A 14,254-nucleotide genomic window follows, 5' to 3' on the forward strand; every position below is an offset into this window, starting at 1 on the left:
TTTGATATGTTTTTAATCAAAGGTCCCATGCTGGACCTGCTTCCATGAATGGCCATGACGAAGGGAAAAGGGAGAGGAACCAGCCGACATGGGGAGGGGTCATCTCCACAACATTCCATTTGTACACAGAACTAAACAGACAAGCACAGAGTCACTGTGCGGTTAGAAGTTGGCAGCATGGGAAGGGAGAGGAACAGGTGGGGAGTGAGGGTTTTGTTAAAAAAAAAATACAACCCCCCCCCAAACTGGGGTGCATGGGGGGAACTTGGTCTGCTTCAACCCAAGAGGAATCAAGATCAAAAGCGGTTTGGGAAGGCTGGAACCTTCAGGAATGGAGGGAGGGAAATCCAGGGGGTGGGGGTGCTGTTTGGCAACTGGAGTGAAGGGATTGCCCTCCCCCTTGCTGGAATCCCCCCAGTCCCTTCGGTCTGGCAGGAAGGGGGCAGCCTGCAATCCCTGAGAGCAGGTCTGGGGCTGCCAGATGCTCTAGGCAGGGGGCCAGAGGGGGTATCACAAAGGCTTGTCCCCCAGGAAGATGACGGCACTGCCCCCCAGCTTCTCTGACAGGGTGCAACGGTCCTTGACCTCCTCGTAGCAGCTTGCTTGTAATTCATGCTTGATCCCTGTCAGCTTCTTCTTGATGGCGTCCTTGGAGTTGGCATAAATCATTTTACCCTTAAGGGATGCACACTCAGGAGCCCAGAAGATAAACACCAGATCCTCCTTCTTGCTCTTCTTGGTCTCATAGGTTGCGCCATAGAGGGCATAGCGGCAGTACTTGTCTGGCAGCATCTTGACAAAGGTGGCCTAGGGGTCACTGACAGTCTGACCCACATAACCTACCAGCATCTCCCTGCCCTCCTCCAGGATGATGTTCTTGTGCGCTTCTTCACCTCCTCTGGTGTGGAAGATCTGTGCACCATCATGCCATTGAACACCTTGATGATGCCATCAGAGACAGCCACAGCAGAGGCCTTGTTTCCGGAAGCGAAGAGGAGAGATGTCGAGGAGAGCAAGATAATAGGACGACGCTGCGGCTGCTGCCGGGATCCGACTGAACGCGGCCTCTCCCCTACAATTTTTTTTTTTTTAAAACTTATCCAGAATTTATAGAAATTGGTAAATTTCGCATGATTCATTACCTAAGGTTTTCCCTTTAACTGCCCAAGGTTTTATATAATAACAATTTTAATAATTAAAAGCTTTACCTAGCCTTTTTAGCAGTTTGGTTTAGTTATAACTAACACACAGTAAACTGAACATATTTAGAGTACAGAATTTCATCAGTGTTGGCATATGTATATACCTGTGAAGCAATCCCCTTCCACCATTTCTTCCCTTCCACCATTCTTCATACAACCCCTTCCCAGATAACCAGTCACTGTATATCAGCTTGCACCTTCTAGTGCATTATATGGATAGACTCTTACAGTATATACCATTGTATTCTGGTTTCTTTCACTCAGAAAATTCCCTGGCGATTCATGAAAATTGTTGTATGCATCCTAGTCCATTCCTTCTTATTAAGTGGTATTCTATTTTATGTGTATATAATTATGTTTGTCTATTCACCTGTTGATTGACACTGGGATTGTTTTCAGTTATTGTCTATTACAATTAAAACTGCTATAAACATTTTTTTCACAAGCATTTGCTCGAACATATGCTTTTTATTCTCTTGGATGATCATGTAGGTGTAGGTTTAAAAGTATAAAAAACTGTCAAGCTGTTTTAAAATGGTTGCATAATTTCACATTCTCACTAGCAATGTGTACAAGTTCCAGCTTCACGTCTTCAGCAAAAATTTAAATGGTCGGGGGTTTTTTGTGTTTTGTTTTGCTTTTAATTTAGCCACTTAATAAATCTATAGGAGTATCTCATTATAGTTTTGCTTTGTGCTCCTCTAAAGACTAAGTAGGTTGTGCATTTTTTCATCTGCTTGTGTTTAGGATTTGTATATCTTCTTTAATGAAATGTCTGTTTAAGTTTTTTTTGCCTAATTTTTAATTTGATTACTGTTTTTCTTAAATTGAGTCTTGAAAGTTTTATAATACATTTCCTTTACCAAATATATAATCTGCAAATAATTTCTGTTAGTCTATGGATTGTTTTAAATTATCAAAATCTTTAGAAAAGCAGAAATATTAAGTTTGATCATTTTCAAGTTATCTATATTTTATAGATCCTGTTTTTCATGTTATATACATTTTTGCTTTCCCTAAGGTCACAGATATTTTTATTTTTTTGTGATTCCTTCTGTGAGGAAGGAAATATATGGCTCAGATGCATTTTTCTCACAACTTTCTGAAGGTGTAAATGGCAAATAAAAACTGTATATGTTTATGATGTACAATGTGATGTTTTGATATATGTAGATATTGTAATATAATTACATCAATCAAATTAACATATCAACACCTCACACACTTATTATTTTTGTAGATGAAAAACATTTAGGATACACCTTTTAGCAATTTCCAATTATATACTACATTACTATTAACTATAGTCACCATGTTGTTAAACAAATTTTCAGAACTAATTAAACCTAAGTGAAACTCTATATCCTTTGTTCAACATCACCCCATTCCCCACCCTTACCAACCCTGGCAATAACCATTCTACTCTGCTTCTAAGAGTTCAGTTTTCTTTTCTTTTTTTTTTTTTTTAGATTTCACATATAAGTGAGAACATGTGGTGTTTATCTCTCTGTGTCTGGCTTATTTCACTTACCATAATTTCCTCCTAGTTCATCCATGTTGTCAGAAATGTCTTCTGTTTTAATGTTCATCTGATAATTTTCACATATGTATAAGTATTTGGTAGGTTTGATTAATTCCCCTTATAATGGGTTGTGTTTTTCTGGTTTTCTTTTTTTCGTTAGTAATCTTTTCTTGAATGACAAATATAGTAAAACTTCGCTATTTAGATGAAGGACATATTTTGTATTTCTATAAATTTTGAGTTTGTCCCGGGAAGATGTTACTTTGAAACAGATTGATCTTTTCGTTCTTGCTTTACGACAGTTAGATGAGTACAGAGTAGTGCTCTGAAAATAATAATTATTCTCTACTACGAAGACAAAAACTTCCTGAGTATTTGGCTCCAATATCCCATGAATCATGAGTTTGTTTGTTTGCTTTTTTTTCCAATGTGCCAGGTGGGAACAGTCATTATTCCCAGCCCGTGTGAATGCTGGATTATTCTATAATCCTTTCTAATGTTGTATTTTATTTCCCAGCTTTGAATAGTTTCCTTACATCAATGAGCCAACCAGTATTTTTCTGAATAATCAAAGGGAATTCTTGGCAGAACTCTAAGATGTCTTTTATGTGCAGCTGTCTCCTACCCAGTACTCTGCCCTGTGAGTTCTAGCTTCCTTGGTAACCACAGTCTCTCAGCTGTGTCTTGTCATCTCAAGGATTTCTTTAGGCTGTTCCCAGTTCTTTCTCTCTGTGCAGTAGACTAGAAACTCTCAGAAAGCTATAGGGCTCATGAAGATTTTTTTCCTCTCTCTCAGGTACCAGTTTATTTAATTGCCATACACCCAGTGTTTTGAAAATTCTTGTTTTGTATGCTTATGTCTGTTGATTTTGGTTATTTCAGGCAGATGGGTAAATTTGTTCCCTGTTACTACAACTTGCACAGGAGTGGAAGTTTATTCTGCCTTTTTATATTGGGATGATGTCAAACTGTATGATTTTGTTAATGGCCATCATAATGAATATTATTTACTACATGCTTAAAATGGTCTTTTCTCTCCATCTGACAAATGGAAACCTCAGATTGAGTGTCGAGAAAGTGGTATCAGATATGGGGATAAGATGGGATTGATGAGTAATTACAAAGCATAGTCACTAAAAAAATCAGTGTGAAGGGAAAAAGTTGGAATGAGACCAAAACATGTATTTCTGGTCTCCAGAGGATCATGTAGATAGGCATAGAACAACAAAACAGAAACAAGTTATAAGGAGACATAAAGCATGGCAAGGCACTATGAGTATTGGTGACCTCAAAAAAGGGTGGGCTCTGGGTAAAGGGAAATCTGGGTAGAAAATAACAGCTCTGAGAATTCCTGGTATTCTTTTCCTATTTGTATTGATGGTCCTGACCATTATCTATGATGAAATATTTGCCACTGAATTATGATTTTAATTTTATGTCCTTTATATAATAATTACAAGGCTGTTAAACTGCCATTCCCTTTGCTACTATTTTCCAGCTTCTTACAAAAGAGAAATGATAATATATTTAATAAGTGTAAAAGATTTTAGAGCCATGATTGAACAAATCTGCCCTGCACTTAAAATACATACATATATAAAATACATACATATATATAGTATATGTATGTATGTTATATATATATATATATATATATATAATCTGAGAGATGATGCCCTTCCATCCCTGTTGGCACAGTGGTCACATATACTGTGGGATGGAGCTCTTTTGACTATCCCTACATCTCACTAAACTAAAGCAAGTAAATAGTTGACACGTATAATTCCAGCACTTTGGGAGAACGAGGAAAGAGGATTGCCTGAGCCCGTGGGTTCGAGACCAGCCTGGGCAACATGATGATCTCCAGCTTAAGCAGAAAACCAAACACTGCATGTTCTCACTCATATGTAGGAGTTAAATTCTCACAAAGATGGAAATAATATATACTGAGGACATCAATGGCAGGGAGAGGTATTAGGGTTCAGAAACTACCTACAGGGCACAATGTTCGCTATCTGGAGAATGGGCCACTAGAGACTCAATCCTCACGAGTATATAATATGTCTATGTAATGAATATGCATCTATTCCCCTGAATCTAAAACAATAACCCCTGAATCTAAAAATAAAAATTTAAAGAAATTTTTTAAATGTGGCAAATTATATGAAGTGGAATGATTCTGCAAAACCACAAACTATCAAAACTCTCCAAAATGGCACATATTATTAAATAGTCCGACTATTAAAGAATTAAAATTGGCAATTGAGCATCTTCTGAAAATAAAATCATCTTACCCAGATGGTTATCTGATGAATTCTACCAAACATTTAAAGAGTAACACCAATGCTGCACAATCTCTTTCAGAATATAATACAGGAGGGAACACTTCCTAACTCTCTCAACTCATTTTATGGGGTCAAAATTACTCTAATGCCAAAACAAAGACAGTTAAAACAAAACAAAAATGCAGACTAATATATTTTGTAAAAACAGATGCAAAATTCTGTATTATGATTTAACTATACAGTGAGTTTAAGAAAAGGTGATGAAAAAACTGTGAGATGTATACTAGGGAAAAAGATACATTTTGAAATAGGAATGGGGAAATAAATCACGATAGAAAGTATGACCAGAGAAACCTAATACTAAACCCTTTCTCTTTTATTAAATACTTGAGGATTTTAGTCAAAATGTTTAACCTCTTTTGGCTTGATTTCACTCATATCTAAATAGGAATTAAAACCAGTTACCTCATAAATTGTTTGTGTCATTTAGAGAATCAAATGAGATTATGTTTATAAATTGTTCAACACAATGTCTGGCTTGTAATGTACAAAAACAAATGGTAGCTTAAAAGTAAAATGACCAGACATATGTGAATGAAGCAATTATTTGCACAACTTTCAATGTAACCCATACTCCTATATAAGTTTTCACTAGTCAATTCAATTAATTTCCAAATATACTATTGTGTTTCTTGACAATTACTTCAATTTTGAATAAAATGTTACAATATAGAGCCAATTGTTCTGAAGCAACAATCACCTTTGATAGTGCCAGTGTTTGCTCTGTGCAAAGGTTCAAAAGGCATCTTTAATATGTAAAAATAAGAATTACTCTTCTACCTAGCTCATAAACTGTCTACTCCATAGACATTCCTTCAATGAACCCAAAATTCCTACTATCAAAGTTGCTGACCTTATAAACCAGATGGGGCTCTGTCCCCAAGAGGCCATTATTAAAATGCCCAGGATACTAGATGAAGGAGGAAAGGAAATTGGTGAAGGAGCTATAGAAGAAGCAGTGGACATTGTGTTCTAATTTTGCTCCTTTTATATTTGTATAGATCTCCTTATCCAATTAAAAGTTGGAAAGCACAGAACATTTACCACCCCATTGTGAAGGGTAAGTTCTTGGGACTGTAAAGCCCAGCATCTATCACATGCCTGGTACAAAGTAGACACACAGCACATAATGTTTGACCCGAACTGAGCTGCATACACAACCCCAGACAGGCGATAAACAAATAAGTTCCCAGACTATGCTGTCCAAGTGCCTCATTGTCACGGTGTAGCAGAAAGGTTTTTAACTCCAGTGCTCCAAGGCATTAGGTCTTATTACCCATTTGGAATCTCAATGAAAGGTGGGGGATTCCAATTCCCATTACCTGTAATGGAAAAAAAAGTCGATGGTGCCTGGGTGAATAGGGAGTGTGGGGCATGGGGTCATGCTGTTTTGGTCATAAGCTGCTGAACACTGAGTGCAGTGGGCAGGTGCGCTTATAAATAACCCATAATGAAATGGTCAAACATGTTGAAGGAATCTCAAAAAAAAAAACACTGAAGCTGAATGCAGTCTTTCACGACAACACTAGCTGGTCCATTAATGCTGAGGGTTCCTAGAACACTTACCTAGCAAGGGAAGCCTGTACTACAAGGGGCCTGTCCTCCAAAAAATAATTCAGAGTATTTTGGGGTCCTCTTTTGTATGCCTCTAAGAGATGCTGACTACCTGGTATAAAATAGACTCTTCATGAAAACAACCCTCCCCTTTATTCTCTAGCCACTTATCCTGCTTTATACTTTCATCTTGTATATTAATGACATAATATATAAGGATAGGTTGACTATCCCTCTCTCACCCTAACCAAATATAATCTCTATGAGAGCAGGAACTCAGTCTGCTTGCTTCACTGCTGTATATCCAGTATGCAAAACTGTACCTAGTACATGGTGGTCCTTCAATTACTTCTCAAATGACCGAATGGATAAAGTAATTACAGTTAGATATTTAGCATTTTCTAATGGAACATACTCATTTTAAAGATGAAGCACAAAAACTTTCAAAACACCTACTGTGTGTAAGGGACTCAGTGCACACAACTACACTATAAAGTAAGTAATGTTAGCATTTCCCATTTCACAGGTGAAGAATCTAAGGCTCACAGAGGTAAATTTTAATGTCATAGAGCTAGTAAGTTGCAGAACAAAACCCAGTTTGGTCTCATTGCAGAGTCTTCCTACTATATTTCACACACTGTGTTTCTGAAACACAAGAACACAACACACATTACCAGAGGGAACTGATCTAACAACCCAAGTCTCAAGCATATACAGCATGCTACATATGAACACATACTTGTAGACATAAAACTTTAACACAGTTTAAATGAGATTGTTTGTCAATGCAAGCATGTATAAAACAAAAGCAAAATCAATAAAATTCTAATAAAGTTAAAATAAAATGAAAAATTTTTACTCACAAGACTACAAAACTCATATGTTAAAAGGCTATTGGAAGTAGGGATTCTAGAATGGCTGATTATAAAGCATGATACTACTCCAAAGACAACAATAAAATGACAAAATTTCTAAAAACAAGCATTTAAAGCCTGTAAATTGACTAAAAACACACAGCAAATTGGGAAGCACTTATTTAAGAATATCTACAAAAATTTCATTATGAGCAGTGGGAGTTTGTGAGGTTTTAGTCTAGGGTTGCTTTCCTTGTCCACACCCAGCTCTGTGGCGCAGAAGTGATAACAGAGGAGTAGGAGAAAGCTGACTTTACTTGGAAAAAAGGTGGAACATTCCATACATAAGGATATTGTCAAAAAAATAATGATCTCAATGGCAAGCATCTATAAAAGGTCAAAATCATGAACTTACATCTCAATTCTGATTGCAGCAAGTGACAAAGAATGGAGCCAGAAATTTAAGATGGAGATCTGGGAACAAGAGATATAATGTAGGTATTTTTTTTTCTCTTTGAGTTGGAGTCTCTCACTCTGTCTCCCAGGATAGAGTGCCATAGTACACTCATGGCAACCACAGCCTTGACCTGCTGGGCTTAGGTGATCCTTCACTTCAGCTTTCCAAGTAGCTGGAACTACAGACACGTGCCACCGCGCCCAGCTAATTTTTTGATTTATTGTAGAGATAAGGTGTTGCCAAGTTGCTCAAGCTGGTCTAGAACTCATGGGCTCAGGCAATCCTCTCACCTCAGCTTCCCAAAGTGCTGGGATTATAGGCGTGAGCCACCACGGCTGGCCATCATGCAGCTATTAATAAGATTCTATTTATGCCCAGTATAACTAAAGCAATCTTGAAAAAGAAGAGTGATTCTGAAGGATTTACATTTACCAGTTTCAAAACTCATTATTAAATTATAGTGACCAAGATAGTGTAGAACTATCATAGGACAGATATATGGACCAATGGAACAGAACTGTGAATTCAGAAATAAACTCTGACATATACAGTAAATTTAGTTCAACAGTGATGCCAAGGCACTTTAATGAGGAAAGAGTATTTTAACAAATGGTGCTGGGACAACTGGATAGCCACATACAAAAATATAAATATAAGCCTTTAATTCACACTGTTAAACAAAATTAACTCAAAATGGGTTGCATTCCTAAATATAAGATCGAAAATTATAAAAATTTTAGATAAAAAGTAGAAGAAATTATTTGTGATCTTAGGCTAGGCAAATATTTTTTTGGACAATATGACACTTAAAGTGTGATCTATAAAAGAAAAAAGGTTGATCAATTCAATTTCAACTAATTGTGCTTTACATAAGATCATTAAGAAAATCAAATCACAGTCAGAGAAAATGCTTGGAAATCAGACGTCTGATAAATGACGCATATCTCAAAACATTCAAACAATTCTTAAAACTCTACAAGAAGGCAAATGATTTGAGAGACATTTCTCCTTTTCAGATTATGGGAAAGGGCGGGGGAAAAAAGACATTTCTCCTAATAAGATATGTAATTTAAATAGACAAGCCTCTAAGTAGGTACATGAAAATATATTCAACATCTCAGTCATGTATGGAAATGCAAATCAAATTCACAATGAAATAACATTTCACATCCACTAGGATGGCTATAATCAAGACAGAAAATAATACTTCTGGTGAGAATTTTGGAGATATTATAACGCTTATACTTTGCTGATGGAATTGTAACTTGGCACAATCACTGTGGAAAACATTTGAAAAGCTTTTTAAAAATTAGACATAAATTTAGCATCCAAAACAACAATTCCATTCTTAGAAATATAACCAAAATAAAGGAAGATATATTTTAATTCAGAAAATTGTGAGTGTTCATAGCAGCATTATTTGTAATAGTTTTAAACTGGAAACAGCTCAGTGTTCATCAACAGGTGAATCAATAAACAAAATGAGGAATACCCATACATTGGGAGGCTATTTAGATAGCAAAAGTACCAAAATATCCATACATACTACCACATAGATAAACCTCAAAAATATAATGCTAACTGAAAAACCTCCACATATCATATGATTCAATTTATATGAAATATTCAGAAGAGAAAAATGTGTAGAGATCGAAAATTAATTAATGATTGGTTGAAGCAGGGAAAAGAAATAGTAACTTCATGTGGGCCATGAGGATAAAAGCAGTATTCTAAAATTGAATTATAGTGGGAGTTACATAACTCCATATTTACTAAAATTCATTCTCTCAACCATGCTTCATTTCCATGACTACTCAGGACTTGTTACATTTTCAAAGGTGATGCTTGCATTTTTTAAACTGGTAAATTTTATGGAGTATAAATTATACTGTAAAAAATCTGTTTAAAAAACAAAAGCTATAGTCAATTTTTAAAATAGCCTCACCAACAATTACTTGATGAATTTGCTTTGGTGTCAAAATTAAGCTGCAATCATGTTTTTCTTGGGGCGTGCTTGGTTCTGATTTAAATCCTTTGAGAACCTGTTTTTTAAAAAAAATCACATTTTTCCAAAATTAATCATTCAGCAAGCAAAAGTTATCTTAAGAATTCTCATGGAATAAGCAAATGTAAAATACTGTACATGCCTTTCTTCTCAGGGATTCTTCCTCCTTGGATGCTATATGCTTGGTACTTAGCAATTGGTTAGCTTTGACCGGACACTCTGCCAAAGACTGCTTTTCTTCTATTTCTGCTACTGATAGTGAGGGTGACTTTAGACCCGATGCTGGTTGTAAGCTTACGTCTGTATCATTATATGAGTACTTGCGCTCCCTATCAAAATAATAACAAGTAATTGAAGCCAAGTTATTTCGAAAATTTATCTGTAAATTCAAGTATTCCCCATAGCACACTCTGCTACTGCCTCACTCATTTCACTAATATCCACTTAACCAGTGCACTAATTTGCAAAAAAAATGTCCTTTACTGAGTAGATCTCTTTACAAAACTCTCACCAAGATAGATATGTCTATCCCTGCCACGCTTGGGAACAGGCCACAATCAATGACTAATCTAAAGCACAAAAGACAAGCCCCATAGCTCAAGGTCAAAGGTATAATCTGAGCTCAAGAGACCCTGGGCATTTTATTTGAAACACACTCATCCTCAGTTCTCTCTCTTTCCTTATTTTGTTTCCCTCATCCTTATCTATAATGGTTTCTCCTGAAAACACATTCTCTATAAATCACAGACACAGGATTCCCTGTCTCAGGATCTGCTTCTGGGGAAACCCACCTAAGATAAACTCAAATCAAAGAGTAACAAAATGAATAATTGTAGTTAAAGTAGCTCGATATTTTGCTTTTATTATGTATTATTGTGTAACTTAAATCACTAAAAATACAAAAGAAACTAATGAATAAAGAAAAAATTTAGCTCTGTAGGCACTGTGATCTGTTGTATATTGTTGGAGGAATTAAACATTACCTTGCTGCTTGTTTCTGCAGGCGCACATTTCCTAAATATTTAATATAATTTGCATAGTAAATTTCATGTGATTTCTTTTCCAATTTTTCAAATTCAGTATATTCAAATTCAGGATCCACATAGTTATATCTTGGAATCTTTGTGAAAATTGTCCTATAATATAAGCAAATCATGTTAATATTTGTACATACGCATTTGTTCAATCAGCATTTACTGAGGGTCTCCTAGCCAATTTTTATGTCAGGTGTAGGACATAAAATGGTGACTAAGCAGACTCTACTCTTATCCCTCATATCCTATTCCATGTTCAGATGTGATTGCATGTAGAACTAGAGTGAGGCCTGATTTTTGTCTTTTTTTTGAGTTGGAGTCTCACTCGGTTGCCCAGACTGGAGTGCAGTGGCCGCTCTCGGCCAAGGCAACCTCGCCTGCTGGGCTCCGGCGATCCTTCCGCCTCAGTCTTCCGAGTAGCCGGAATTACAGGCGCGCGCTACCACGCCCGGCTGATTTTTTGATTTATTGTAGAGATGAGGTCTCACTGCCCAGGCGGGTCTCGAGCCCGTGGGCTCAGACAATCCACTCACCTCAGCCTCCCAAAGGCGCGGGATTACAGGCTGAGCCACCGAGCCCGGCTCTGATTTTTTTCTTAACTTAATCAGATAAAATATTTTCTCCTTAAGGTCATTGAGATGTAGTGGTGCCTATTCTAAACCCATCCTTGAGGCATTAGTCAGGTAGGCAACTAGGGCAATACTAGATTACAGAGAGAACTTCAAGAAACTAGATCTGAATTTGACTAGTGATTCCAAAAATTAATTGCTTTCAGATTATTATAATCGAAATTAGAAAAAGTATACAGAATAATGAATTTTTTAAAAAACTTTTTTGTTAAACATGCCACTTTTTTAAAATCTCTGATCTTATTGAAATAACCATCAACAATAAATGTATACAGAATAAACAATCCATAAAAGAAATGTGAATGTCTTCATAGTTCATAATCACTCAACTGGATTTCTGGTCTTCCTTTTTACTCACCACCTATTTTCAATAAAAAACCAAAAATACTGTTACTGACACCTTCTGGCCTTGGTATACCACAATCCTCAGCAAATTTTCTTAATCATTAAGATTTTCACCCTCAATAATTAACACATAAATATTGTCTTCAACAATTCCTCAGTGTTTACAATAAAATAGACTTGACCTAGTTAAAGTCTTTAGGAGAGTGAGAAAATAAGAGGAAAAACAGATTTGTTATTCAAAGACAGTTATTGATATTTACATTTTCCTTCAGGTTCCCAGACAGTTAACCACCTTGAAGCCAGAAATAATTCATATATCTAAAGGTCTGAGGTCTCTAACAAGGAGAAAGAGAGGGACTAGGAAAGGAGTAGTGAAGGAACTGACTTAGTGACAAAGAGATGACTAATACATATCTAAACCCTTATTGGCTTCTTAAAGGACAATAAAGACTAATAAATAATAAAAATAATCTAAGAACACATCTGCAGCTTGGGGCATGCAATTTTTAAAAATATGCAAAGTATACAGGACTACAATTACTATGGAAAAAATTGTTCTAACTTTACTTATTAAGAAAAATTTACCCAATGCCTATTATGTTCCTGACACTATTCTAAGCACAGGGCATAATGTAGTAAACAAAAACAAAACAAAAATTCTTAATTTATTTTCTTTTAAAAAATTGAAAAGGTAAAACACATTAAAATAAAAATAAAATAAATAAAAATAAAATCACAATTATCAAGAAGTTAATACATTCTAAAATATATTTTGCTACTCAAAGTTTCTAACTACTAACCAGGAAATAAGAGGAATAAATTTTGCCTTACTATTAATATGAAAAAGAGTTCACTGGGAAAAATAACTATGGTCATTGAATAAATAGAAAATGCTAAGTCTCATTTGAAAACAAACTGTGTCACTTTTAGACCATCTAATTAATATAGACAGACAGAAATAAAATGTTAATATTAAAAAGTATATCTTTCTAAACATATATTTGTATACGCTTAAGAGTTGAAAAAGACATGTAAATAATTATTTCCAGAAGCCACCTCTGCAAGGTATGAGGGGATATAATGAGCCAGAGGGAAAATAAAATTTCCTTTTTTATGATGTATAATTTTAAATTATGTCTGAGTAATTTTTAATGTTTCTGTGTTTTATAGTACTTACCAAATAAAAAAATAGGAAATGCTGTTGGAGGTGGAATATGTAAAATAAAATAATAAGATAGACTGTAGAAAACCTTAGAACTTTCCTATTGGAGATAATAAAACAATTATATCCTATAAATCAAATGGTATTGTAAAAATATCTCTGCACAAATGAATGAGCTTTAACAACTTACCAAAACTAAAGAGACAAGTACAGAAAAGCCCAGGGCCATTGTCAAGTTTAGATAATCTACTAGCAGCATACAAGCACTCAGTAAAGAAGCTTACTTTAGTTTTAATGTGTGTAAAAATCATTTTTGGGCTCAGGGTCCAGGTAAAGGTGTCAGGATGCCTGGTTCACTACCCACTAACCATTGTCAAGATAGTAATTATTTGATGTTTGGATAAATTTAAACTGAGTTTTAACACTTTTTATTATCCTAATTGGAAAGGATTTAGCTCAGTTTGGGAAAATAATTATGATCATTGGAAATATGCCTTTGAGGGAGTCAAACAAAGATAATGATCATATGATTGACTTTATCATTTTTTTACTTAAATAAATTCAAGCTCTCAACCATTCTTAATAAACATGACTACTCTGAGAGCTTGTTACATTTTCAAAGGCGATTATTTCTATCAGTCTTCTATTCTTGGTCAAAAGCAGCATATTTTAAGAATCATTTTGTATACTATTTGCTTCCTGGCAAGAACATAGTAGAGGTGAAGAGAAATTAGATAAAGTATTCAACAACCATCTCAGTTCATGCCAAAAAAAAGTTTTATTATTATTATTATTATCATTATTGAAATCTTTAGTTTTATACAACAGGATCTGATCAGACCTCTGTATATCATGTTATACCTTTAAAAAGTTTACATTTTTAATATTGTATGTTACCTGAAATTTTTATGATGATCTCCAGACCTGATACTTGCAGCTCGGTCATTGGGAAAGGCTATCAATGCATCCTTCATTGACTTTTTACTTGAGTGGTGATTGTGAATGCTTGTCATGGCTGATTGAAGCATTGCTACTGGTGCGGAATCCTTGGATTTTGCCAAGTCTTCAACCACAAACTGTCCCACGGGATTACTTACCAAAGGGGATATACCTTTTATACAATTGAATATTAAGTTTACATATGG

At 35.4% G+C, this 14,254-nt stretch overlaps 1 protein-coding gene and 1 pseudogene across 2 annotated transcripts in view; both read right to left on the reverse strand.

The window, feature by feature from the left end:
- Positions 1 to 14,254, reverse strand: part of CFAP47 (cilia and flagella associated protein 47) — a gene marked incomplete at its 3' end in the record, with an annotated part of 181,213 nt that overhangs the window by 120,723 nt on the left and 46,236 nt on the right. The window contains exons 10-13 of the mRNA XM_008058584.2: positions 14,007 to 14,220; positions 10,923 to 11,075; positions 10,082 to 10,268; positions 9,880 to 9,976 (exon numbers count right to left, since the gene is read on the reverse strand). Of these exons, the coding sequence (XP_008056775.2) occupies positions 9,880 to 9,976; positions 10,082 to 10,268; positions 10,923 to 11,075; positions 14,007 to 14,220 (651 nt within the window). The remainder of the gene's footprint in view (positions 1 to 9,879; positions 9,977 to 10,081; positions 10,269 to 10,922; positions 11,076 to 14,006; positions 14,221 to 14,254) is intronic.
- LOC110595687 lies at positions 10 to 872 on the reverse strand (annotated as a pseudogene). Its single transcript, XR_002481988.1, has one exon. The product of XR_002481988.1 is annotated as a cofilin-1 pseudogene (transcript).

Source organism: Carlito syrichta, unplaced genomic scaffold, assembly GCF_000164805.1.
Source record: "Carlito syrichta isolate Samal-C Ts95f unplaced genomic scaffold, Tarsius_syrichta-2.0.1 Scaffold303456, whole genome shotgun sequence".
Taxonomy (NCBI): Eukaryota; Metazoa; Chordata; class Mammalia; order Primates; family Tarsiidae; genus Carlito; species Carlito syrichta.